This window comes from Semicossyphus pulcher, unplaced genomic scaffold, assembly GCF_022749685.1.
Source record: "Semicossyphus pulcher isolate SPU_LCO1_2020_fin unplaced genomic scaffold, fSemPul1.0.p SCAF_1, whole genome shotgun sequence".
NCBI classification, from domain to species: Eukaryota; Metazoa; Chordata; class Actinopteri; order Labriformes; family Labridae; genus Semicossyphus; species Semicossyphus pulcher.
This window is the reverse complement of record NW_027211603.1, coordinates 23,407,474-23,434,416: the sequence shown is the minus strand read 5'-3', so window position 1 is coordinate 23,434,416 and position 26,943 is coordinate 23,407,474. Positions and strand designations below refer to the sequence as shown.

The window sequence follows — 26,943 nt, the reverse complement described above, 5'->3', positions numbered from 1 at the left end:
TACTGCACCTATAGAGACATCAGTGATCGCCAAAGGACTCATTTTATCGTGTGTGCGTCCATGAATATGTATGTTAGTTTTGCACTGATGTTTATGTTACTCTCTGTTAGTGTGTGCTTTGACCCTGAGTGTATTTTCGGCATGTTGTTGTACAGTAAGCCTTTCCCCATAACTCTTAGTCTCGTGTGGTTTTGTTCTCAAATCTCGCGCAAGTTGATACCTAGTTTGTTTAATCAACTCCATGAGCCAGATGTACAGACAAAAAATCTGAAACTGGACAAAAAGTTCATAAACTGTCTAATTCAAAAAATTGTTAATATTGTGTTGACTGCTGTGTGTTTGTCATGTTAAATAAACAGTACATGATGTAACTTCTTTGGGGTCAATTCTTATTGTAAACATTAAAAAGTTAAGTTCACATTAAATGGAATAAGGCATCGACAGCATTGATGAAATGATCTTGAAGTCTAACTGGACAACAGATGTGAACCAGACATCAGGACCACACACAGGTCCAAAATACACACATGCACAAACAGGGCTCAGGACATGCATTAATGGAGAGATGTCAGAATCAGGGCGCTGCACATGGACATGCGCCCCGAGCAGTTGGGGGATTTGGTTATTTGCTCAAGGACACCTCGACAGTGCCCAGGAAATGACAAGGCACCTCTCCAGCTACCAGCCCCAATTATCATGCTCGGTCCATGCCGGGACTTGAACCGGCCAAGCCAAATCTGTACAGACTGAGCTACTGTCTACACCAAATTTAAGTAACACTGTAAAATCTACTCAAAACTCTCCACTGATTTAAATCCCTTTCCAACTACTCAGCAATCTAACTATTCAATAGGGCTAACCCAAAAGACCCAAAGGCGACATTCACCTCTGAATACCAGAGAGATTTTTTATAATCCTTCATATTCATCAGCTGCATCAGTTGCATGCTGTGCATCTATGCGTGTGTATATGTAATGTTAGCCTCTTATTGTGTTTTCCCACCCTGACTGGTTTAATCTAAGGCACAAGTCAAGCATGCACACAACCACAGGACCTAAGTGGTGGCGTTTAATGACAAGTGGCCTGGGATTTGGCTGAGTGGATCTATTCCAATCAAACCCTAAAGTGAAGGACCCTTGTTTTCAATCCATCTTCTCCATCTCTGCGTCCATCAGCTCTTCCTCTGTCACCCCCCACCCCTCCTCTACTGCCTCCACTCATCTTCATCCTCATGCTTCCGTTCCCTCGTTTTTCCTCCTCTATTGTATTCCCCTCTCCCTCATTATTTTGATCCTTTCATCCTTTGCCTTCTTCTCTGCCCTCCATATATCCACCCATCCATTGCACCATCCATCCAGCCTTCCTCACACGTATTGATCCTTCATCCGTCCGCGCCTCTCTCGCTCTCCACCTCCTCTGTCCCTTCATGTGTTTTGCTCTTGTTAAAAAGCAGCACGGGTCAGAAATAGTCCTGATACTAACATGCTGTTGCTTTGTTTCCTTCCTTCTTCCACACGACTACAAACACTCACTTCACACTCACACACACACACACTCACACATGCACACACACAGCTGATTTATGACTGGTGTCTCTGGGCTGTGTTGCTGCCTCAGTAGCTAATTACATTCTATTTAACAGGCCGTCAGTGGAGGGAGATATAAGCAGAGACAGAGAGTGATGGTGTGTGTGCGTGTGTGTGTGTGTGTGTTTGGGGGTCAGTAAGACTTGAATGGACATAAGACTGCTTTACTGACACTATCTATCTAACTACATGTACATATACCCTCCAATTTACACACTTCCTGCTTCCTATTAAGACGCCATCTTACATGCTTTACTGCAGCACACCAGCCTGAACAATAAAATATTAATACGTTGCTGTGTTCAACATGGAGGTGAATTGGACACACAATACCTCTGGCTCATGTGTATTCTAACATGCATATTACATGTTAGTGTGTGCTGTAGATAACTGAGCTGCTCATTAATCCGTCTGAACCGTGTGGAAATAGTGTTTCAATAACAGTGTATGCCTCGAACCCTGTCAAAATAAAGCGTTTTTAGATTGCGGATATACACATTGTCCGGTTAGACTTTCAAAATAAAGCGTTTTAAGTATGCAGAAATAAGCAGTGTCCAGTTAGAATTTAAAAATAAAGCGTTTTAAGTTTGCAGATACACACATTGTCCTATTAGACTTTCAAAATAAAACATTTTTAGTTTGCTGATATACAAATTGTCCAGTTAGACTTTCAAAATAAAGCGTTTTTAGTTTGCTGATATACACATTGTCCGATTAGACTTTCAAAATAAAGTGTATTCTAACATGCATATTACATGTTGGTGTGTGCTCATAAATTCAGGATTTTTTTAATTTTCTCAGTTAAAAATATGAAATAGAAATGATTAAATTCCCACTAAAACTCTAAAAACAAGCAATAAAACTCTGCAGCTTTCCCCGTCAACATAAAAGACTTTCAATTTTGAATTACGCCTAAATGAGAGATGGGCAAAAAACAACCCCAGCAAATGGGTTTCTAATGTGATCACGCAGTTGATGTGATAATTTGTTTACCAACTGTTACCTATTTAAATCATCAATCACCCATTATGAGTGGTGGCTAATTGCTATAGTGCCTAAGTGCCTTAATTAAAATATGATCAAATGTATATGAAGAGGAAAGAAAAGAGAGGTAAACAGAGGCAGAAAAAGACATACACCTCAATGCCATCCACCTTCCAAAATAACAATGCCTTCCCAATTCACCAATTCACATGGGACCTATTCATTTACTCTGCTACCTCAGGCAGCACACACACACACACACACGCAAACGCAGAGCCAAATCCCCAAAGATCCAATCCTCCGAGCATGCAGTAAAAAATTCCTGCACTGATAGAAACCCCCTTCCCCCAGTGAGGGTGAACGCACACACACACACACACACATACACACACACACACACACACACACTCACTCCTAGGCATGTACAGCGTGTCTCTATCCTCCAGCCCAGAGTCCCCAGAGGGCCACTGCAGCAGCCCCGGGAAGCTGCAGCGCTACTGCGCGAGTGCGACACACATTCACAGACAGATCGGTACTAATGCAAGATATTACTCTCATGCACATTAGCAGAGGTGAGGAAAAGGTCAGAGTGGAGATGGAAGAAATTGTTGGAAAAAGAGAGGAGAGGTGGAGAAAGGTATAAGAGAATGATAGCGAAGGAGTGAAGGAAAGCGGAGAGACAACAAGAAAGCAATTAAAAAAGAAAACAGAGGGGAGGAGAATGAAGGAAAGACCTGAGGAGGAGAGAAGGGATGAGAAGAGGAAGATGTGGAGGCAGGGATTTTGCTGTGTACAGGCATTGAGCAGATTGTGTGTGTCTGCGTGTGTGTATAATGGGAATGTCTGCATGCAGTCCACGTCTGAGACTAAAGACCAAGACAGCCATGGGATTTACCAGAACTGCATGGCTGCATCCATCCATTCACCACAAACACACACACACTTACACGTGTACACAAATTACTAGAGTCAAAAATAATGGCGACAGAATGTGCACGTTTTTGTCAATCAAACCCAAATCCAACTATGCATGCACGCACACACACAGACACGCAAATGAGTTGCAGACAAACTGTAAACAGCGAACAAAACAAACACTTGAATTTTAAGAGGACATTACAAATCATATCCTTGAGAATCCCCTGTAATTATTCAGCCTACAGCAGAAGAGAAAGACTGACAGCTGCACACACGCGCACACGCACACACAGTGACACCTGCACCTGTTCTTTCCTTGAGAAGGTTAATGCTCATAAATCGGCCCACAGACAGCCGGTTGTATGTTTGGAATGTCAACCAGATGTGTGTCGGTGTGTGTGTGTTTGTGTAAGGAGGTGTTTGTGTGTGTGTTTGTGTAAAATGGCCTTGTTACCTGACAGTTCAGGGGTCATGGAGAGAAAGCTAAAGAGAGAGTGTGTGCACATATGTTTGCTCCCTTACAATTTACGAGTTGTGTCTGGTCACCGGTGCTTCGAAAGACAGACAGCGCTGTGTCCGCTAACCCTGAAGCCCGTCACTCATTTATCACGCACACACACACACACACACACACACAAACACACATTACATTAGCTGCAGATTTTAAGAACACACACAAACGCTAAAGAGTATAGTGTGCACAACAGCAGAGAAGATGTGATGGTGAAGAGCATGGGTATCATCTCGGGCGTGATTTAAAGCAGCTCATTAGATCCGACATGTCAGCAATACTTCAGACACTGTGACACACTCATCGCCTTGTGTTACTCATGAATAATTTACTCATTCATTTTCAGCCTGCCATGTTTATTCATCAATTATTTACCCATACTCCCCTTGTCTTATTTATGTTGTGTCGCTCTGCATTTCTCTGGATTTGATTACGCAGCTTATCGACCACAAGTGACTGGACAATTGATTTATTAATAAACATACCCAAAAGATATAGGCACAGGCACACTGAACAACAGTATTCATTATTTCCAAGCACTTTCATCTTGTTACATCCTACAATGTAATTGTTTGAATGTCTATTCTATTATTCTTTCTGCTGTGTAAGGCGTCTTAAAGGACATCAGCATAAAGGATTGTGGAGATGACTGGACTTAAACCCAGGATGAACAAATGAGCCAATAAGATTCTTGTTTTTGCAAAGCTCTGTCTTCTGGACCTTATATGGCCACCTTTGTACCCCTCTACCATCTGTTTTAAATCTGCACGGCTCTGTGGTCAAGTGAGTTATAATAAAAATGCACTGTGCAGTTAGACTTTCAAAATAAATTGTTTCAAGTTTGCAGATATAAACAGTGTCTGGTTTAACTTTCAATATGACTGGCTGACTGTATATAAAGACAGACAAAGCGTCCCCACCTCCTCTCATTGTACAAAAGTGAAGCTAAAATAGCACTGGAAGGCGCCTTCTTGCACATTTGGAGCCAGAGTCTGCCCACAGTAGAGAGAGAGATCAGCGCAAACCAAAACAGACATTTAACAAAAAAAAAGGTGCATTCAACAGCAGAGCAGCTTCTTGTGTTGGTCTGAAGCAGATATTCACTGTTATGGAGAGTTCAATGACTGTAGTGAGACTATAGGGTTAATGTTAGCTACGTCTCCTTGACCCATGTCCCTGAGTCAGCAGGGGGCGTTAGAGATGGTTTAGTCTTACTTTAGTGGAGCTGTCATGTCCTCCATCTTTTTATACAGTCTATAGTTTAGACATACAACGATAATTCACCTGCAGTGAATGTTGTAAAGCGGTAGCAGTGTGGTTAGGTTCATGCATAAAAACTAATTGGTTATATTTTGGAATAAGATCAGTGTATGGGTTTAGACAAGACTAGGTCAGAACCTAGTGTGTAGCTGAGGTTAATGTGTGCTTTTGTGGGCAATGTGTCACGAGGACTGTCCTCATGAGACCAATGACGTTTGAAAGCAGGTGCGCACTGCGGACGTAGGTGCGGATGAGGAGCAGCCCTGCCTACTCCCTGAACAAAGCATCCAGAACCCTATAGACAGAGAGTTGCGTCAGTGGAGGTCCAATATGCTCCATGATCCACCATTGCGATGTAAACAACTCTCCCTCTCTATGGCAGTGAAAGTACCGTCACTCAGTCAGTCGGTCAGTCACATACAGACCCATGTGTGTGACTCCGGTCGTCAGCCAATAAGTACTAGCGTAGTCCTGTCAGTAGGTCGTCATGTAACTACTGAACATGCGCTAGGTAAAAAATGTACACCACGTAACCTAAAAGAAGTCAACTTCCCCAAAAGGCAACATTAGCTTTTCACACAGGACTAAATCCCAGGTCCCCCGGATGAACATCCTGTATTGTTTGATGCATCCATGGCCAGAACCCCCAACCCCTACCAGACTATTGAACTTTTTATACTATGTCCCCTGATTTCAACAGCACATCAAAACAATAAGCTAGAGAACAGTGTCCAGAAATGATGCCAAAGGTGTACCGAATGCTTTATATTTTGACATGTTTTGCCACTGGCCAAGCTGCCATATATGATGAATTGGTAGCCAGAACTGTTTGAATACCACAGCGTGGTCCTCTGCCACTGAAGAGTCTTGTTTTGTCCCATTCAGGTACATTGTATTATACAGGTTCTATAGTTGTTAGATTACATTTTAGCCGAAATACAAAGAGTAAAAACACTGAACATGTGGATGTTTGAGTGGTGGCAAGAGAGTTTTTGTAGAAAAACATCAAAATCCCAATTGTGGCTATATTACTAATAACCATGCTGCCCTTCAACATTAATATTCAAGTTTTAGAACTAAGAAAGCAGCGTGCTGGCACTGTGCAGAGAGATGAGACCAAACAGGTCAGGTGATCTTCCTGACATCCATCCACAGGGAGACAGACTCCACATGTAAGGCTATTGCCGAATTATAAAATGTGTCTCACCTGGCAAAGAAGGAGGCGGCGGCGGAGGTGGTGGTGGTTGGAGCCGCCGTGGTTACAGCCGGAGTGTGAGAGGGAGAGTTTGTGTGGGATGATGAGTTCGTGTGTGAGGGGGAGTGTGTGTTGTAGCGGTTCAGGGCAGCCTCAGTCTGACCTTCTCTGGAGGCCTCCGAGACCATCTGGGAGATCTGACGAGAGAGGGAGAGGATAGAAATGTTAACATCACGTTCACAATGATTGATAAGAAGAAGAGGAAGAGGAAAGAAACACACACACACACACACACACACACACACACACACACACACACTACAGTCAATCTCTGTTCATGTGGTTTCATGATGGTCAGATGAGAGACCACAGTTTGTTTCCCACACACATTTGGTTTCCTGTTTCTTGTGGTGTGTTATTGCAGGAGCATGATAACTGATTTACCATATATGACTCTTATCTTCAGCATGGCATAATTCCATTTCAGGTGTGTGTGTGTGTTTTCCTTAGCAGACAGATAGAAGATAAGCTCTCTACTGATCACAGTGAACGAGCAGCAGACTGTCGTCTGGGTCCCTGATAGACAGAAATAAAAAAACAAACGTTCCCTCCTGCCTCAGTTTCTCTCCTTTAACTCAATACTTTCTCAATTTCATTCCCTCTGTCCCTTACCCCTGCTACCTCAGGTAGTTCACATCTGTGCCTTAATATTGGATCATCCTTCATGGCATTCATGGCCTTTATTAGATTGTATGCAGGGGAAAAGGACAGAGAGGACGGAGCGAGAGGCCTCTGAACTTTTAACACTGTAAAGAAATGACATTTTCTACCTTGTGTGAATTACATTTTCATTATATCATACAGTAAATGAAACAATTTTATCTTGGTGTACAGGTAGCTATTTGTCTGGCTAGCTTTTTAAACCTACAGAGGAGTTTCAACTGGTAATAAAACAGACTGAAATAAATACCGAATCTACAAAAGTTACCACAGCCAAAGGGTTGGTATCAGATGAAGCAATTAACTGCATTAAGTGCCACCAGGGTCAGCCCTACAGACAACATGCGTCTGTATGTGACTGACTGACTGACTGACTGACTGACTGACGGTACTGTCAGAGCCGTAGAGAGAGTTGCGACATTGCAATGGCAGATCATGGAGCATATTGGACCTCCGCTGATGCGACTCTCTGTCTATACGGCTCTGGATACTCGTCCACTGTCCTCACCTGCTTTCAAACATGTTGTCCTCGCCCTTATAAGGACACACCTTGTAACACACTGCCCACAAAAGCGCATACTGACCTGATGCGGTCAGCCACATACTAGGTTTTGACCTAGTGTTGTGTTTTTTACAATTTCCATTGAAAAGATTCACAGCGAGTGATACGTTTAAAAGTCAGCGGGAGGATTTAAATCGCTATGTCAACAAGGGGGCGCCAAAATCAACACAAACCAAAAGTTCGTTATAGTCGCTTTAAAATCATTTTTTGCCTTTACTGAGCTGTGATATCAGTGATTTGGACAGGACAGGTGGAGAAATCAAGAGCAGTGTAAAAAACAAGAAAGGTCTCTGAAACTAGTTAAATGTTGCAATCATGGGCGATGGTTTAGCTCAGTTGGTAGAGCAGGCGCCCCATGTACAGAGGCTACATGATGAATATTTTTTTCTCAAGTGTTTTATGATTTAACATTTGATCAGGCCCTGGAATACTTTTTGATTTAAAGTTGGGCTGCAGCCCTCGTAAGTTTGGGAACAGCTGCAGTAGGCCACTGGAGGCCCACTATCTACAGTCTGTGTGTCTTGGTATCTTAGAAAGGGACCAAATATCAATCCTCGGTGCAATCCCATAAAAAATGTCAATTTCTTTCAGATTTCAATGTTTCTTGTCAGACACATCTTAACCTCTCTCTCTTGTTTATATGAACAAACTGAGATATTTAAAGTTGTGTTGCCTTATGTGTTTAGCTTAACTTCACTGTGCAGCACTTTTGTTTTTTAAATTGTGCTATATAATAATATATAATATAAATGGACTTAGTCTTTGTTTGGTGTGCACTGGTCTGTCTGTGAACTTTTATGACACATTCAACTGCTTTGTCGGAAAGTATGTGTTGCAACACTGTGTGCACAGATGTGTGTGTATGGATGTATATGTATGGACATGTATGTTTCCATGTGCATGCGTGTGCAGGCGACTCATTCGTGAAATAGATATGGATTATTGATTATAGTTCTTTATGTGCTGCCAGCAGCCAGTCAGCAGAGCAGCTAAATCATCACCTCACGCTCCAGTAAAGGAAGTATAGCTCGTGTGAGAGTCAGTCTGAGAGCGTGTGATGCTGTTGTGAGAATGTCTGAGTGTGTCCTTGTATGTGTGTGTGCATGTCTGTACTACCTGTGTGTTTATAGGTGTGTGTGTAAATCAGCTCCACCATGTGTGTATATTTACTGCTGAGGGCTTCTGGGGTCCAGGCACGCAGCCTGCTGCCTTGATAAATCACCTATTGTAAATGAGACGCCTCTATAGTTTATATATCCTTCTCCTGTGCGTTTACATGCATTCCAAATGCTCACACCTACGCTGCTACACATACATTATTAAAGGAGTCGTGAACAAACAGAATAAAGGTACATGGCAAACCTGTGCTTTTGTGCAGGTTGCTCATTTGTCCTGATAAATGTGGAGAGGAAACCGAGCACAGTGTGTGAGAAATGTGCCCCTCAGAGGGTTATTACATGAGCTGATGGAGGTGGGATATTATGAGGCGGTCAGCAGTTCAAACCACAGGGGGTGGACAGGCTATGTTTTACTCTGCTGCAGCTCCCAGTGTCACCAAAAAGTGCAGTAACACGTCCTGAATCATTTCATACTGTGATGGGATTTAAAAAGGTTTATTGTGCCTCTCTGTATCTGTAACAGCGGTGTGCTCATGCCTCTCATAAAGCAGCTGTAAAAGAGGTGTCTAATTAGTTGTGCTACTAAACCAGTGCACACAGAAAATAGATGGATAGCATGATAATTCCTATTTGAAACTAGATCTCTGCATGCTCACCTGGATAGTGCATTTACATGGATGGCATTCTGGGTAAAGAAGTCATTTTAATCAATTGTGTTTAAAACAGAACGTAAAGGAGGAGCAGGTATCTCTGCATTTAACTTTAATTATATTCAATTACACTAAATATGGAAGGCATGTAGAATATGTAGGTGTATTGAGTAGTATTGACCAATCACGTATCAGCAGGCTCTGTTATATGCAGGAAAAATATCATACTGAGAGAGAGAGACATAATCCCTGTAACCTGATGTTATTTCTGTTATTAACATGATGTACGTATGGCCCTTGTGAGACTCATGACTTATTACGTTTTTTCTTACATAAAATCAAACAAGAACCCAACAGGGAGCCTTGCAAGTGACTTGATCGACCAAACATCTGCCCTGGAAGCACATTAAAATAAAGCTATGTGTACAAACAAGAGGAGTCTCTTGAAATGCTGGATTGGGCTTTTAATTTGAAAAGCAGAAATGTTTTTTATTTTCATTTTCAATGACTCTCCACATATCATATTCACAGTCTATTTAGGTTAAAAACCACGCACGACCAGAGGTGCAAATAGGGGATTTTCGGTGCTGCAGCAGCACATGAGCAGGGTGTGAGCAGCGGGCAGTATGAACGCTCTAACAAGTTAACGGTTCCACGACCGACACGCACTGCTCAAGCAGGCAGTCTCAGTAGACTCTTCTCGAGTTAGTCGGACAGTAAACAACGCAGAGCACGGTAAAGGAAGTCTCCGTTATAGCTAACCGCTGGCTACACAGGAAGGCCTGAAAAGTCTGTCGTCAGTGGTTGTTATTGTCAGATACTAATGAAACTAAACTGATCCTGTAGGAGCCACATTTTTGTTTATTTTTATTTACATAGTTTGTAGATTTCTGTGCATTTTAAGTGGCCACAGGTGGTGAGGGCGCTCATGTAGAAGTTGTGTGTGCATGACGCATGATGAGAGTAGACGGATGACAGCAGATGCTCAGCGGATGATTGTGTATGACTACAACATTATAGTTTAAAATACGGAAAATAAAGCCAATGCATAGTGTTTTTCATATTATGTGTATTTTGTAATAAACGTGTCACTCTCAACGGATTTGAGAAAGAAGTCTGACAAATTGCACCTGTGCTGTCTGCCTTTATGAAGATAAGAGGTCATCACAGTAGCAGAGAAAAACACGGACACAATACCAGGATTATGTATCAGGATAAATCTGTTGAGAATAATTCAGCAAATCAATAAAAACAACATCGCATTTGACCGTGTTTTTAAAGAACACCTGCTCCTGAGCTTGTACCTGTCAGTGTGGAGCTCTGATGAATGTGAGATCAGATTTCCTCAGAGTGATGGAATAAAAAAACACCCACACACCGATTCTGTCCTCCTCTCCCTCCACACCACAGCACCTCTCCTCACTCGCCCGTCTCTGCTCTTAGAAACAGGTAAACGCCGGATCATTCATCTTCATTACAACTCAAGCACCATTTCCCCAGCACTCACCTCCCTCATCTGTCTCTCTTACATTTATTTTATTCTTCAATTCTTTCTCAGGCCGGCAGCAGACGGAGGATCTGAGCCTGAAATTTCAGATGTGTGTGTGTGTGTGTGTGTGTGTGTGAGGACGGTGAAGAGATAAATGGTGTGCTTGTGTGTCCATGCATGTGTGTGGTCTTGTCTGGTTTTATCAGGGGGATAGACACAATCTGTGAAACAATCTAAATGCTTACTGCAGCAGAGTAGAAGAAGAGAGGGGAGAGAGAGAGAGAGAGAGGCTGCCCTTTCAGGATGAAAGTGGGGTAGAAAATTATTGGGAGAAGCAGACAAAAAAGAAGATAGTTAGCGAAGGAACGGGATGTTTATCTATTGTATATTAGAGATAGAATTACAGAAACAAAGAGAGAGTATGTGAGACAGAGAGGGAAGGAAAAGAAATCAAGTAAGGACAGAGGACACATCCTGGAAAGACAACACACCAAGGAAACGAGAGAGAGAAAGGGCAAAGGTGAGGCAGAGGAGGGTGGGATTGAATATTTGATGTTTCATATAAACAGGTTTACAACATGTTGTGTGGTCAAATCTGAAACAGCTTGAAGCACGGTTTAAGCTGCATTTTCTTAGCATTTACAGATGACTTTGTTTTGCTTTGTGACACTCATGATTCAAAGTATACTAAAAAACACACATTACTTTCCCAATGGCTGCTAGCTAAGCATGCATGCAACACGCTCTTAATGCTAAATATTATTAGGCTGCATAAATCTACATCTCATTTCTCAAAGGTCAAGGGGATGCTGTGATTCATGTGAGTTTGGCTACATTAGCATGTCTTTCCCTGCTGGCCATGGAACACCTGAGCATCACCTAAGTCACACTTCTGTGTGTAACATGGGTGGAGTATACCTTTAACAGTCCAGATCAGAGGCATCATATCACTGAAAAATAGTGTGGCAAGAGCTGATAATACACTTTCCCCACCCAAATGTATTCTGCTTATGATGGGGGAGGAGCTGCTGACCTTTTGGTCACAAGCTACTCTAACCTTAAGGCCACCACTGCTGCCCTAATTAATCCTAAAAGATGTCCTGCTCAGTCTGACAGCGTTTGGTAGGGCTTTATTTTATTTAGCATAAAGTATGACACAAACATATTGTTAACCTGTGTGTGTGTGTGTGTGTGTGTGTGTGTGTGTGTGTGTGTGTGTGTGTGTGTGTGTGTGTGACACATTAAACAGAAACACAGTCAATTAGGAAGCTAATCCAGCCATTGTGGAAAGTAATACACACACACTGAGCCGCACACACACACCACTGTATAAACCCGTTTTCAATTAGCTGCTTGAAGGACAGAGAGGGCAGAGACACCATGCTGGGTTTGTTCTCTCAATGACAGAGACAGAGACAGAGAGAGAGAAGGAGACCTAGTGATGGCAGATGTAACACAGGTCAGTGTGTTAGAAGAGGAAGGATGTGTTTCTGTGTTGTTTCTTTGAGCGAATTAAAAAGGCCCATACATCACTGAGCATGCTGCTGTCTGATAGAAAGCATCGCTTTTAAAGCCTGGACGTTTGGCGTACGCTCAGCAGCATCTTGGTCTGTAAATGCACCCAGGAAATGAACGTTTCACAACCATGCTCACTTACTGGATTTATACATCCATCCTGTTTACACTTAACTGTGCTTGTACTAGATTTTTTAAATTGTATCTGTTATTGTGTACATCCCCTGTGCAGGAGAAACATAATTTTGTTCCTATGTTTACTACTGTTGTATCTCAACAGAAGAAACAATCAATTCTACCTCAGACCCTTGGAAGCTGGATTTATTTGACCGCCTATCTAAATAGGTGTCACATTGAGTAAGCTCAGGGTTTGATCAGAAACATTTAACAATCAATTTGAAATGATCCCAGTGTAACTTTAATCAGGTTCTGTGCTCATCACTTCCTCGTTCTGTCTGAATGTGTTTCCAGACATTGAGTGCATTGTGCTAGACTTCCTGTGGGACCGAGAAGAGAAGTCCGTATAAAAATAAAATATGGAGGCTGTCACCTCTCAGACTGCTGAACCAGCAACATTTTAATGTGAGCTACAGTAGCAGACAGGTCGCTCCTGCTCTCTGTCTACCTCTGCTCTCTCTTCTGTCTCTCATAGAGTTTCCTCTGAAGGCTTTAATGTTGGTTGCAATCATTTTTAAACGGTGTAATCACATAAGACCAGAGCAGCGTCTCTGAAGTGTAGGACCACGTTTCCCAAAAAGCCCACTGATTCTTTGGACTTTCACTTAAACCCTCACTTTCCCTGCAGCTGCTGCACATGTGTTTGTTTCTCTTTCACTCTGATGAACATGTTGGTTCATCAAACATTTCTTTATGGTCTGCTTTCCCTCGTTTGCCACTGAGAGAGCTTCTGAAAGCTGCACTGATGCTGGAACATAAACTCTTTTATGTTTTATGCTGAGCAGCAGTTCAGTAGATTTCCTACCAGCTCCAGAGGTTGTTAGTTTTCTCTGTACAAGCATCTGGATTAATGTGGTCCTATATGGATGTTAAAATGCAAAGTGTTGCCCCTATAACAACATATCCCTATCTCTTACCTTCCCAGCATCCTCTCTGCCTACATCTCTCTCTATATCATTCAATGTAATTTCTCCACATTTATCCGACTCTACTTTCCAATACCGTTTTCTGATCCCCTCTCGCTCAGCACCTCCCCCCTGCTCCTCCTCTCAGGGGTGAGTCTAAACAAGGGTGATTTATTATCCTGCTCTGTTTCTCCTTTCCTGCTGAAACACCATTACTGTCAAAGTCACAGAGCACAAACACTCTTAGGCTCACTATTGTTTCACACCTCCCAACACAGATAATTACGCAACAGAATATAGAGGAAAAAGTAGTCCATGCATTTTTTACTGCCCTGGTACTTCTCTAAGTTGGTGTACTAACAAGACCTAGGTAAGGAAATCATATCAGTCCTGTAAATCCTTCTTGCTTACAAAGCTCTTAATGGTCAGGCACTATCATATCTCAAAGAGCTTGTAGTGCCGTATTACCCCTCTAGAACATTGTGCTCTCAGGATGCAGGCCTGCTTCTGAAGAGTAGTGTGGGAGGTAAAGCCTTCAATTATCAGGCCCCCCTCCTCTGGAATCATCTACCAATCGGGGTCCGGGAGGCAGACACCCTCTCTTCTTTTAAGAGTAGGCTTAAAACCTTCCTCTTTGATAAAGCTTATAGTTAGGACCCAGCCCCCGGTTATACTACTCTAGACTGACAGGGGATCCGACAAACTCTCTCCTCCTCTCTTTCTCTCTCTACCTGTATGCATTCATGGTATCTGTATGCATGTATGTCCCATTAATGCATGTTCCTAACTTTATATCTTCCTGGGAATGTTTGAGTTCCCTTGTTATTGGGGGATCTTTGCTGCAGACCACCTGCTGCTGTGGACCTGCTCCACTCAGACTGCTACAACTGTTACCAGTTATACTTCCATTATCATAATTAGAGTAGTTGTAGAAGTAGTTGGCTAACATGACTCAAATTTCCATTATTATTGGCTGCCCGCCGGGGTCAGCCCTACACATGGGTCTGTATGTGACTGAGTAACTGACTAAGTGACTGTACTTTCAGAGCCGTAGAGAGAGAGAGTTGTGACATCGCAATGGAGGATCATGGAGCATATTGGACTTCCACTGACATGACTCTCGCACCTGCTTTCAAACACATTGTCATCGGCCTCATAAGGACAGTCCTTGTAACACATTGCCCACAAAAGCGCACATTGACCTGATGCGGTCAGCCTAGGTTTTGACCTAGTCTTGTTTTAATTGGCATTACTATTACTAGTCTTATCTCTATTATATTCATAATTGTTATAATTGCTGATGCAGCCTGTCTTTCTGACTCTCTTTTTCACTCAATCCTACTAACTGAGGCAGGTGGCTGTCCACCTATGAGTCTGGTTCTGCTCGAGGTTTCTGTCTGTGAAAAGGCAGTTCTTCCTTGCCACACTTTCCTTACTTACAGTAATTGCATATGGTGTCTGTCGTGTTGTCACACACCTGCAAGCATGCACCCAGTATTTGTATACCGTGTAACCATGTGCATACACAAATTAACGCTGACATATGAGAAAGTGCACGCACAGTTTGCAAAACACAGACACAGACTTGCACACTGAAACAGATAAATGTTGCTACTCAACTCCAACTTAAAATTGTATGTAATTTCAATGTTCATTAGGCAGGCCAGAAAACTTAGAGGCTCTGCGTCTGATTTGTTTCTGACCAGCAGAACAAGATAACGAAACAATTTTACAGATTGTACAAAGTCATTTCCACCTACGAGTCCATATCTCTGTATCAGATGCAAGTCATAAGCTGAATGAAAATATAGAGAGACGGAGAAACAACACGACGGAGCAGGCTGGTGAATATGAAGCAGACAGAGTCTGAGAACGGAAGGAGAAATAATGGGCGAGAAGGCAAGAACGAGGCAGAAGCAATAAGTAGACTGGTTGCGTGTGTGTGTGTGTGTGTGAGGAGATGGTGAACAAGAGTGTAAGAGTGAAGGGGTACTGGGGGTGTGTGACATAGAGTCCCCAGAGTCCTAATTATCAGTGTATGAATTATTACATCTGTAGAACACGTTCATACAGGCATGTTAACACACACACGCACACACACACACACACGCACACCTCTGGATCTCCCCTGCAGTCTCAGCTCTCCTGTCTCCCTGCATACACCTCTGGTCCACACGTCACCTGAGGCGATTTCTCCCTCCTGCCATCTCTCTCCCGTGTCTCCTCTCACTCCCTCTCTTCCTGTCTCCTCCTGAAACCTCGTCCGTTGTCTCTATTTTAAACTTGAGTCACTATTATGGTTTGTGTTGCATTAAAAAATACTTAAAGTCCTGCCTCGATCCAGCTTGAGATGTTTTTTTTTTATCCATTTCCTCACGATAAAAGACGGTACTCAAAATCAAGTATTTTTGATTGTGAATTTATGACTGTGTCTCAATTTTGGGGCTGCATCCTTGGAAGGATGCGGTCTGCCAAGGACGAGTCATTCGTAGGCTGAGTAGATCGCTAAGGCCGAACTGAAATGATACGCTCTGGTCTACGGACAATTTCCTGTTTGTCAGTCTGTCACCAGCTGTTACCGCCCTTACCCTTGTGTCACCAAACACCACGCCTATTGCCTAGCAACTGGTAGCTAGCTGGCTAACTTGCTATCATAGCTTACATTGTGTAACCAAACCTATTATTTTTTTTAAATAATTTATTTATAGGCCCCTTTCGTTTTTTACTCTTGTATCGCTAGCTACAATATTTGGTTGAGTGTGTTCCTCTGCCGTTTAAGAGTCCGCCATCTTGTTTGAATTGGCGCGCAATTAATCTTACGAATATGTTGGGCCGCGAAGGATGCACCCGATGGATCCTTCGTGGCCTGGGAATAGGAGGACGTATTTGTCTGCCGCATCTGAAAGAGCTTTCTAAATGAGAGAGCCTTCGACGCGCCGCTGTGACGCAATCGGCCTTCAAATACGTTCTTCGAAGGATGCAGCCTCTGGATTGGGACACAGCTATTGTTTCCAAGTTTTTGGCCCTTTTTAGGGAAAACAAACTCCACAACATCTCTTAGCTGTTTTAAAGACACCTGAAAGACAGCTCCCAACATCAGGAATAAATATCATATAGCATGCATTTTGTCACAAATCAGGGTATTAAGCACTGAGGGTTTCAAAGTACCTTAACTGTCTTTCACCTTAGGAAACATCTTTGCCTCACAACTCTTTTATTTGTGGGTGGAACTTTAGAATCAATCCAACATCCTTTATACTTTTTTTTAGATTAACAGTTCTCTATATCAGCAATAGTAAAAGGTTGCAGTTGTTATAATCACTTTATATGAATCTGTTTCATGTTTAACTCTGTTTGAAATGGTTCAGTCTTTACAATTCAACCTATAACTGCTTGTTTGACTTTCGCTGTATGACTGTTTGGACTCACACATACACACACAGTCTTTGCCTGGGCTTAATGCAAGGTGGCATCATCTGACGTGTTAGTGGTTGATTGCTAACAAGGTCACACTACAGTTAGTAAATACACCTACCAACTGGAAAAGGTAAATGTTGCACTAAGGGTGTTTGTCAGACTGAAATCAAGAGATGTCTTCATCTGCATGCTGGTAGTTTGTTTCTATTTGGCATGATAGTGTAAGAACACAAGTAACTGCCTGTGGTGATTTCTGCAATGTCCTCATAGGAGAAGTAAGCCTACAAGCCACATGACACACACACAAACACACACATCCCTCCATAGGTGTCTTACCTGGTATGGATAGAGCGTGACTCCTCCATTAGTCCTGTTGAGGTGCTGATGGGCCTGCAGAGCTGCTGCACTCAGCACGGCTCCGCTCCCATTATTACTGCTGTTTCCACCATTACTGCCAGGGCTGTTTACTCCAGTCACTGGCTGCTGCTGGGCACCACCTTTCCCTGAACCAGGAGACCCATTCCTTCTGTCCACTGTGCCCCCGAGCCCCAGGGAGCTGGGCTTGGACCCCAGTCTGTGTCCTGCACCTGGAGGTTGAGAGTTTGTAGTAGCAGAGCTGGACGTTTGCCCCGCAGACGGACTCCCATGGGCGGGGTTGGACGACCCATGGCTCGGACTGGGCGTCGGGGTCTGGCTGGGGCTGGGGGAAGGTGACTGGGAGGATGGGTGAGGAGGAAGTGAAACAGCAGCAGCAGCTGAAGAGGAGGACGAGGGAAGGAAAGGAGGAGGCCAGTCTCGTGATCCAGGACCTCCAGAAGCTCCGATTGGACCCAGAGCTCCTACAGATCCGTATCGTCCAATCAGGGAGGTAGGGGAGGAGGTGGGAGACAAATCCCACTGATCGAGGGTGAGGACCATGCGAACGGCTTCCTGTTTGAGCTGAGTGAGGTGAGTGGCGCAGACATCACAGCGACTGTCACGCTCGTTCCACGCCCGCCGGGAACTGTTGGGCACCTGAAGCTTGTCATGAAGGAGGAGAGAGAAGGACGGATCCTGGGAGGAGAGAGAGAGACACAGAGAGATGGGGTTTCAATTGTTATCTGGAGGAGAAGACGACAGAGGAGAAGAAATGATAGGCACATTGAACAATTCATGACTACGAATATTAATAGAAAATCCAAGAAATGTTGCCTTGTAGTCTGGGGGAGGACACGTTAAAAGACACTTACACACAGCACCTTTGAACCATCCGTAAAGCATCTTATAGCAACATATAATATATGAAAGGCAGCCATTTCCTCCACGTACAAGAGGTTAATTGCTTGACTACCAATTTATGACAAGGAGAAAGAACTTAATTAATTCCCCATCAAAGGGAAATTAAAAAGGATTTGATGAAGAGGGAATAGATCAGTGAAGGTGACATGAACTGTTTCTTGTTAATTCATGTCTCAGAGTTCAAAATATTTAAAGTGAATCTTCATAAACCTGGATGGAATCATTACATGTAATGACGTCTAAGCTTACGTCAGGTGAAGCTGAACTCAACAAGTAAACATGCTCTGACATTATGAGCACGACGGTCACAACACTGTTAAATAATCCTGTTTATTCTCATCCCGTTACTTAGTCTCTTTGACGGACGCTTGGAAAAGATGTGTTGATCCAGAATGACTTCACCCTGAGTAACAGCACGCTCTGAGTACTGAGTAGAGAGTTGATCAACATTCACACAATTGGTAAATGCTGATCATGTGATTACAGAGACAAAAAACACTCCTGTTGGGAAGCCTCAGCATGCAATATTCCCGGCCATGTCTTTTTTACAAGGAGGACCTGAGCCGCCTCTACTTCCTGAGGAGGCTGAGGTCCTTTAACATCTGCAGGACGATTCTGAGGATGTTTAATGAGTCTGTGGTGGCTGGTGCTATCCTGTCTGCTGCAGGGTGGCTGACACCAGCAGACTGAACAAACCGATCCACAAGGCCAGTGACGTTGTGGGGGTGGAGCTGGACTCGCTGACGGTGGTGTCAGAGAGGAGGATGCTGTCCAAGTTACGTGTTATGTTGGACAATGTCTCCCACTCGCTCCATGATGAGCGTGTTAAGCACAGGAGCACATTCAGAGACAGACTCACTAACCCATGATGCACCACAGAACGCCACAGGAAGTCATTCCTGCCTGTGGCCATCAGACTTTATTAACTCCTCCCTCTGAGTGTCTGGTCTATAATTTGTGCAAGAATCAATTGTACCATACTCTACTCTACAGTACTTAATACCACATATACACACTTCACTTTTCTTTTTTTTTATCTTGTATCTCTATTCTTAAATTATTACACTTTCAGAATCAGAATCAGAAATAATTTATTAATCTCGGGGGGAAATTCGGGCCTTAATGTGGTTAAAATACTCCTATCTCTCTGTTGGTCCACTGTGTGTTTCTTTTCTCTCTTCACCCATTAAGTGTCTGTCTGTCAGTGTTTGTCCGGTGTATTTGTGCGCATGCATGTTTGTGAGTAGTGTGCTTTCTTGTATGCAGGAATGAGGATATTTGTCCAATTTCCAGTTATCCGTGCCTGTGTGCATGAATGTGCATATGCAGGTATGTGTTATTTGTCCCTCCAGACTAATTGGAGCCACTTGCACAGAGCAAAGCCGCACTAAATCTCCTACCGTGTCTCGGTGCTCTTAATATCAAAGTTAACATGCAAAACACACAAACAGATACAGATCTGTGTCTAAACCTCATTTTACAGCAGTGACATATTTTTCCACAAAGCACTTCATCAGTAGGTTTAATAGACTTTTTTTTTTCACTACAAAAGTCTGGCTTCACTCGAGAACCCTTGAGACGGATGGTGGGATTCAATGGCCGAGTGCGAGCTAATAGTCAGCCTGTGTAGGTGTAGTGTCAGTGTATTATCATCAAGTGCATGTCTGCTGTGGAGCTCTGTGCTTCAACCAAACATCTGTGGTAGGAGCTGCCCACTCGCTTGATAACTGTAATTACCGTCCTGCTTTCTAAAAGAGCCACCTCTTCTGTAACACTTACACCAGGTATCTGTGTGGGACCTGTTTTCTGCACAAGTGATAGTTAAGGCAAACATCGTCCGGTAAGTGTGGTACGTGTAAAAGTCTCTACATGCTTGTGTTAGATGGTAAAGACCTCATCTGCACCTGCACATGCACTGTTATTCTGTGCACATTCCTCCATACAGCTGACAAGAAATCTTTTCTCTTTAATGGCTACAATTAGCAGCGAAGCCCGAGACATTAAATCCACTTTCTCTCCACATTTGCAGCTCAGCTCTGATTGATTTAACAGCAGGAAGCAGGGAGCAGTTTAACCACTATCACATGATGTAGTGTCACATTAGTGGGTGCATAAAAACAATCACCAATCAAACATGCTGATACAAACAGCAAACACGTCCCTCTGAACAGTCGCTCGGCATGCTGGGAGTTTCATCTGAATATCTGGATGCATCATGCCAGAGAAGAGGCTGTGCATGTGGAGTATTAATCAAAGTGATGGGAGAGCACTCTTTGTCTGCTGAAGGGTAATCAATGCATGAGTTATGGACATGCAGAATTTATATGTGTGTGTGTGTGTGTGTCTAATCGATAGGCCTGTGATGGACACAGGTTATCTCTCATCAGGTTCAGACAATCAGATGTTTACATTGAGAGACGGATGATTGACAGATAGGACAGAGGCATTATTGTGGGTAAATAATGAACGATTGACCGGGTAGACAGAAACATCCTGTTTACATGGGTTTGTATAGCAGACTGTGGACTGTACGCATGTGTGTGTGTGTGTGTGGTCGGCCTCCTTGGTGGCCCATATGCTCATAGTGGACTAAGAGCCTGCTTGCAAGAAAGAGAGAGTGAACGTACTGTCTGCAACACAAATAAGCCACTATCAATAACAAGCCTGTTACCTTTCCTCAATCAATACACCGCCTGTGTGTGCGCCTTTCTGTGTGCATGTGTGTGTGTGTCCACACAAGGCAACATTTCATCTAACAGGAAAATGCAACCTCTCAGTGTGAGAGCTGCCTGCTCGGCTGTGTCAACAAACCACAAGACCACAAGATACACACTCACACACACACACACAAGCATGGAAGGAGCTAAAACTTTGGCGAGCATCTGAGCGGTGTGTGTGTGTATGCGTTTGTGTGTATTTTTGGATAAAGACTACCTTGTTACTCAGGCAAACTAAGTAGCATAACTAATAGAACATGGCTTTTAAAAATATACCTACTGTACGCACACACACACATGCAACACACACACTCCTGGCTGGCATCGGACCCATAAACGCACACACACTCCACATAAAATAAGCTCCTGTCTCTCTCTCCAGCTATTTTAAAGACACACGCACACACTCATGCAGACTGACACACATGTAATAACAGCCGAGCTAGAGTTGACTATTCATGCATTCACTCAGATTTTCACTGCATGTTGAATAATCCTGCTTAGCCGCGAGGTCATGACACATTTTCTGCTGCTTGGTATGAAAACGAGTATTTTGACTAAATCTGTCGCATGCTCTAAATATGTAATTTCATGTCAACTGCATTTGGCCGCTCTGCCATGGCAGCGGGAGCGGCGATGCACCATCAAACAACTAAATGACAGAGTAGGAAATGAGCGATGCCACATGTGCAAACCAATGCACACGCAGACTCACATGCCCAACAGGTGTGTGTGTGTAAGGCTTTAGAGTCGAGCAGTGTGTTTACACATATTATGGTGAAAATATGGAACACAGCTGGAACACACAGAGGTGAACGGATGACGAGTAAATGATGCTTCAGGAGAGATTTGATTGAAATGTTACAATCCAATGTTAGCGCGGAGTCTTGCACCATCATTCAGTGAACAGTTGTAGAAGTAGAAATCCTCTGATCGATCAAACACTGGTACTGCTTTTCCTGTAGGCAAAAGTTTGATCGAAAACTAAAAGAAAAAGCAACACTGAATCTCCCTTATCTCCTCTCACACACACTCAAACACACACACAAAACAAACAGCAACTAAAGTAGCACTAGAGTGGACACCGGGTTGGGTCCTTGAGATGAGGGCCTTGTTGTTCCCAATTAGCCGAGATTTGGGGAGCAGCCAAACTGCCTGAGTGAAAAAAAAAGAGAATAAGGAGAGCTGTGTTTGACAGAGGAGAGAAGAGAGGGAGTCTGAGGCCAAATCCCAATCTACACACTTGCAGACTCACGGACTTCGAGGCGCGTTCCCTGTAGGCGTGTGAGTGCTTAGTGCTGTCCAACTGTCAAGTCATCAAGTGCGTGAGGGCTCTATTGCAGACTTTTCAACGCCAAATTGCAGACTTTCTGTGAGTCCACATATCTGTAGACTTTCCTTTGGTAGTTACCCAGAATTCATAGCAAACTTATGAGGTGGCTGTGGCTCAGTGGTAGAGTTGGTCGTCTCTCAATCAGAAGGTTGGGGGTTCGATCCGTGACTGCTACAGTGAAACCCGAATTGCTCCCGGTGGCCATCAGGTATGAATGGGCATAGATCTGATTGGAGATTGGCCATCAGTGTGTGAATGTGAGTGTGTAAATGGGTGAGTTCACATGACATGTAGTGTAAAAGCAGCTTTGAGTGGTGGGAAGACTAGAAAGTCGCTATATCCATTCACCATGTACCAGTTAACTCAGTGACGTATATAAACTTGACTGTCCAGCCCTGCACTAAATGTTAACAAAAGTTTGTATATTTATGTAGTATTCAATAAAGTTTGAACCAAAAAACCTAAATGCAAACAAAGTGAGCATAGACGGTGACAGGAAGTCCAAATATGTTTATCTGTGAATGACAACATGTAGTTCATCACTTTTGTGGTAATGTATTAATGTGTTTAGAGATCTTTGTGTTTTTCAGTTAAATATTCAAAAGGGATGAGAAAATAATGGTTTCTGATTATTGATAGTTTGCTAAAATATGTGAACACTGTAATGTAAGACACACAATTACATGCTGGACGTCGGCTTTTTTTCTTATTATTAAAAGTGGTAATCTCGAAGATCTCAGTTTCGTTCTCTTTGGTGGCACCTCGCAATTAACGGTTATTGCAGGAGCACACTTCCCAGATATCCAGACAGTGTTGCATGTGTGACATCCACGGTTGGCTCCGGTTATAACTCTTGATTTTCCTCCCTGACATTCGATTTCCTTTTCAGACTGTTTGCCTTCATCTGAGCGTCGAGTTTGTTTGTTTCTCTTTGAATTTTCACTTATTGTTGAAGTTGTATCTGTAGTCATCGATCTTTTCTTTGTTTGTTCAGCCATAGTAGATTACTGTTTACTCACAACACTCGCAGAGAGCAGAAAAGCAGCCGCTTAGCTCCGCCTACCCTCTCTGGCAGACCAACCACTGCTGGGTGATGGAAAACGCGTCACTAACTGGGAACTAACTGTCGCCACAGACACCTGGTCTTTAATAAACATATATCCTGCAAATGCAAAGGCTTTCATCAGTGGGCCATAGGCTCAATCACCATTGTGTTAGCTCATTTGGCGATAGATAGAGACTTAACAGACATTTATTTACATTAAAATCTTCAAGATTATCTCTTTAATAGTGCATCTTGTTTCCAGGCAATGTGTGATGTCACGTTAGTATGTCCCATTCCTGATTTTTATTCAGTTATCAAGCCCTCACACACTCACACACTGCACACCTGACGTCATTAAAGTCACTGAGGGTTCAGTGCTTAGGCTTTAGGGTGGAGATTGGGATTGGGCCTTAGAGAGAGAGATGGAGTTTTGCAAAGACTAGGCATAAATATATATACACACACACGCACACATTCATTTAACAACATTACCTCTACCTAACCTGCACAAACACACTGATGTCTGCGGCCTCTCTCTGACCCTGTTTGTGTTTTCATGTTCCCACTTATGCTTCCTTTTTGTTATCTCCATTTCATCTTTCTGTGGAGTTTGTTTACATTCCCCACTTACACACATACACACACACACTGAAACACACACACTCTCCTGTCTCATTAGTGTCGTATTAAGTTGCAAGACAAGCTAAAGTTCAGTCCAAGAATAAAAATCCTGTGGAGTCCAACTTGGAAATCTAATAAGAAACATTGTTTTAAATCATTGAAGTATTTTACATGATCATATACAGTATATAATAGGATTATTTAATAAGACCGTGGTTAGGTAAGAACGTCTCTGTGAACCTTTATATCTCCTGCTCCCTTCCTCTCTAACCGTCTCTTCGAGGCATCTCTTCACCTCTGAGCTCATCAGTATTCTGGGAGTGACTCAATCAGTCTCAGCACCACAGACAGTCTATGAGTGTGTGTGATTCATTTCCTCCTACAGGGGCAGACAAACACTGCCTCGACTCTGCCGTGCGAGGATGAAGTGAGCGACAGAACAGAGAGACGGCAGAGAGAGACGGGGGGGGACAGCGCCCAGGCTAACTGAACAGTGACCTCAGAGACTGTTAGTGTGGACACTGAAGGATGCTATTACTGAGATTTGATAAGAAGAGACAGCTCGGCCCGGTTTGTCCCTTAGATTTTGTGTAGGGGGGGTCATGAAAATGGGCTGTCAAACACAACAGAACACCTCCTTACACACAAACACACATATAAATGGATAAACACACAGTCTGTCCATCAGTGACAGGGTTTAAGCCATTACTCTGACACTGAGCTGCGTAATTGCAACCCACTCTACCTGTTTTCTTCCTTGTTTTCACTTCGGCTATATTTAGCTCCAGTTCAAGGAACGACGCACAAAAATGAAGAAGAAGAAGACGATGGCAGATCAGAGAGAAACGATCATCTTCCATAAAAAGCAGGGGACAGGAGAAGAACGTTCTTACTCGGTTAAATCTAGGATGACGCTGGTTTATTGGCGCGCCTGTGTGTGTGTGTGTGTGTGTGTGTGTAATCAGTTCTAGATGAGTGGCCAGGGAAGGTAAACCGTTCCTCCTCCCCCCCAAACTCATTTACTCATCTCCTCTCATCCCTCCCCTCATTCATCCCCCCCCCTTGCTACCTGCTCCTATACACACTCTGATTTACACACACACACACACACACATATTTCTCAGCAGGTCTGGGATCAGTGAATTCATGCAGAAGGGATGCAGACGGTCGCTTGCACCTGCTCTGAGAGGACACACACTCGCACACACACCGTAGATGGCAGGAGTGTGAGAGAGTGATAAAAATGATGCAAAGATGAAGAATGATACTTTACATTTCATGTGTGTGTCATGTGTTGGAGGCCTGTGATCACACACGTTGGTCTCATGATGGAGAGTGACAGTGTGTGTGTGCGTCTGAGAACGACTGAGAAGCAAGGTCAGCAACACAGAGGTTATAAATGACATCACACACACACACACACACACACACACACACACACACACACATAAGACATAATGTTACAGTGACAGAGGTCAAGCACAGGTCTCTCTCTCACTATCTCTCCAAAACACACTCCGTCACTCTCAGTCACTCTCCCTTGGTGTATGATTTCACTCTCAGGACATATTAGCTTTGACGTTTGAGTCTTTGACGTTTTATATAAAGAAACAGATGCAAAAAAAACTCTCTGTATGTCCACTACTGAAACTGTGTGTGCGCCTTATAGACTGTAGCCTCTTGGGGTCAAAAGTGAAGCCAATGCAGAAGTGCTTTAAACCTGCATTCTTTCTACAGGCCAGCAGGGGGCGACTCCACGGGTTGCAAAAAGAAGTCAGATTGTTGTCTCAGTAAATATTTTTACCATCTCAATCTCTAGTTTCAAGTCTTTTTTAACACAGCATGATGTTCATTTTGTCATGTATGGTCCCATTTAGAGGATAATCTACAATAAAGCAGTGGCTCCTTCAGGGCATGAATACCTGTGATGGACAAGTCGCTACCATGGTAACCTCTAGTTACAGATTCTACATAGTAGAATAGTCTACATAGAATCTGTAGGCAGGGATGTGGTTTTCCGGGAAGGCAAGTGTTCTGGTTATGTTTGAACTAGTCCGAGTAATATTGATCAATCACGTATCAGCAGGCTGTGGCCTGAGCAGGAAAAACAGTCCGTGTGGAGAGCAAATGCAGGCGGAACATAATCCGCCGTAATGACATCCTGGCTCCCATCAGCGTCATCCGACGACGATTTAGCTTCTTATTATCTCTATAAACAGACATATGCATGTTCAGCTAACAATCCGTTCTAGATCTAATTTTCAACCTGAGATGAATTCCCTTGACGCAGTGTCACAAAAGCCGTTCAGCGTTCAGATTTCCCAACTTCCTCGAAAGCATCAGATCGATCCGACCTCAACAAACGAGCATTTTAAAAGTTTTCTTCTCCTCTTGAGGACAGACCTTACAAAGCTGGAATTTTTACTTCTTACAAATTTTCATCATGATGTTGAAATTTCGGCAAAGGTAAGTCCCGTTAATAACAAGTAAATCACAAGAGAACTCAGGAAGTCTTGACTTGACTTGAAGTCATTTATCGCTTACTGCCCAGCACGTTCACCGGTGTCCCCAGAGGCTATATCCTCTCAGACTACAGCCGATGGGATCTGAGATTGCTACCACGGTGACCTGTCGACCAGGACAGAGGTGTACTAATGCGCATCCAACATGTCCAAATATGGCCAAAATTCTGGCTTAAAATAACAATGGGGACAGCTAAAATGCCACACTCGAGGCATCAAAAAGCTTGTCCGCAAAAATAGATAGTCACAGTCCACTTTTTATATACAGTCTATGGTTTGCACAAAAACATACACTACCAGTCAAAAGTTTGGACACATTTTCTCATAAATGCGAATTGGAAAGTGTGTCCAAACTTTTGACTGGTAGTAACACCAATTGTTTTACATCAGGGGTTCTCCAACAACGTTAAAACAAGGTTC

General features: G+C 43.2%; 1 protein-coding gene across 1 annotated transcript in view; it reads right to left on the bottom strand.

The window, feature by feature from the left end:
* Positions 1 to 26,943, bottom strand: part of kif26ba (kinesin family member 26Ba) — a 99,913-nt gene that overhangs the window by 51,432 nt on the left and 21,538 nt on the right. Inside the window, exons 3-4 of the mRNA XM_069657943.1 lie at positions 17,344 to 18,060; positions 6,467 to 6,651 (exon numbers count right to left, since the gene is read on the bottom strand). Coding sequence (XP_069514044.1) covers positions 6,467 to 6,651; positions 17,344 to 18,060 — 902 coding nt within the window. The remainder of the gene's footprint in view (positions 1 to 6,466; positions 6,652 to 17,343; positions 18,061 to 26,943) is intronic.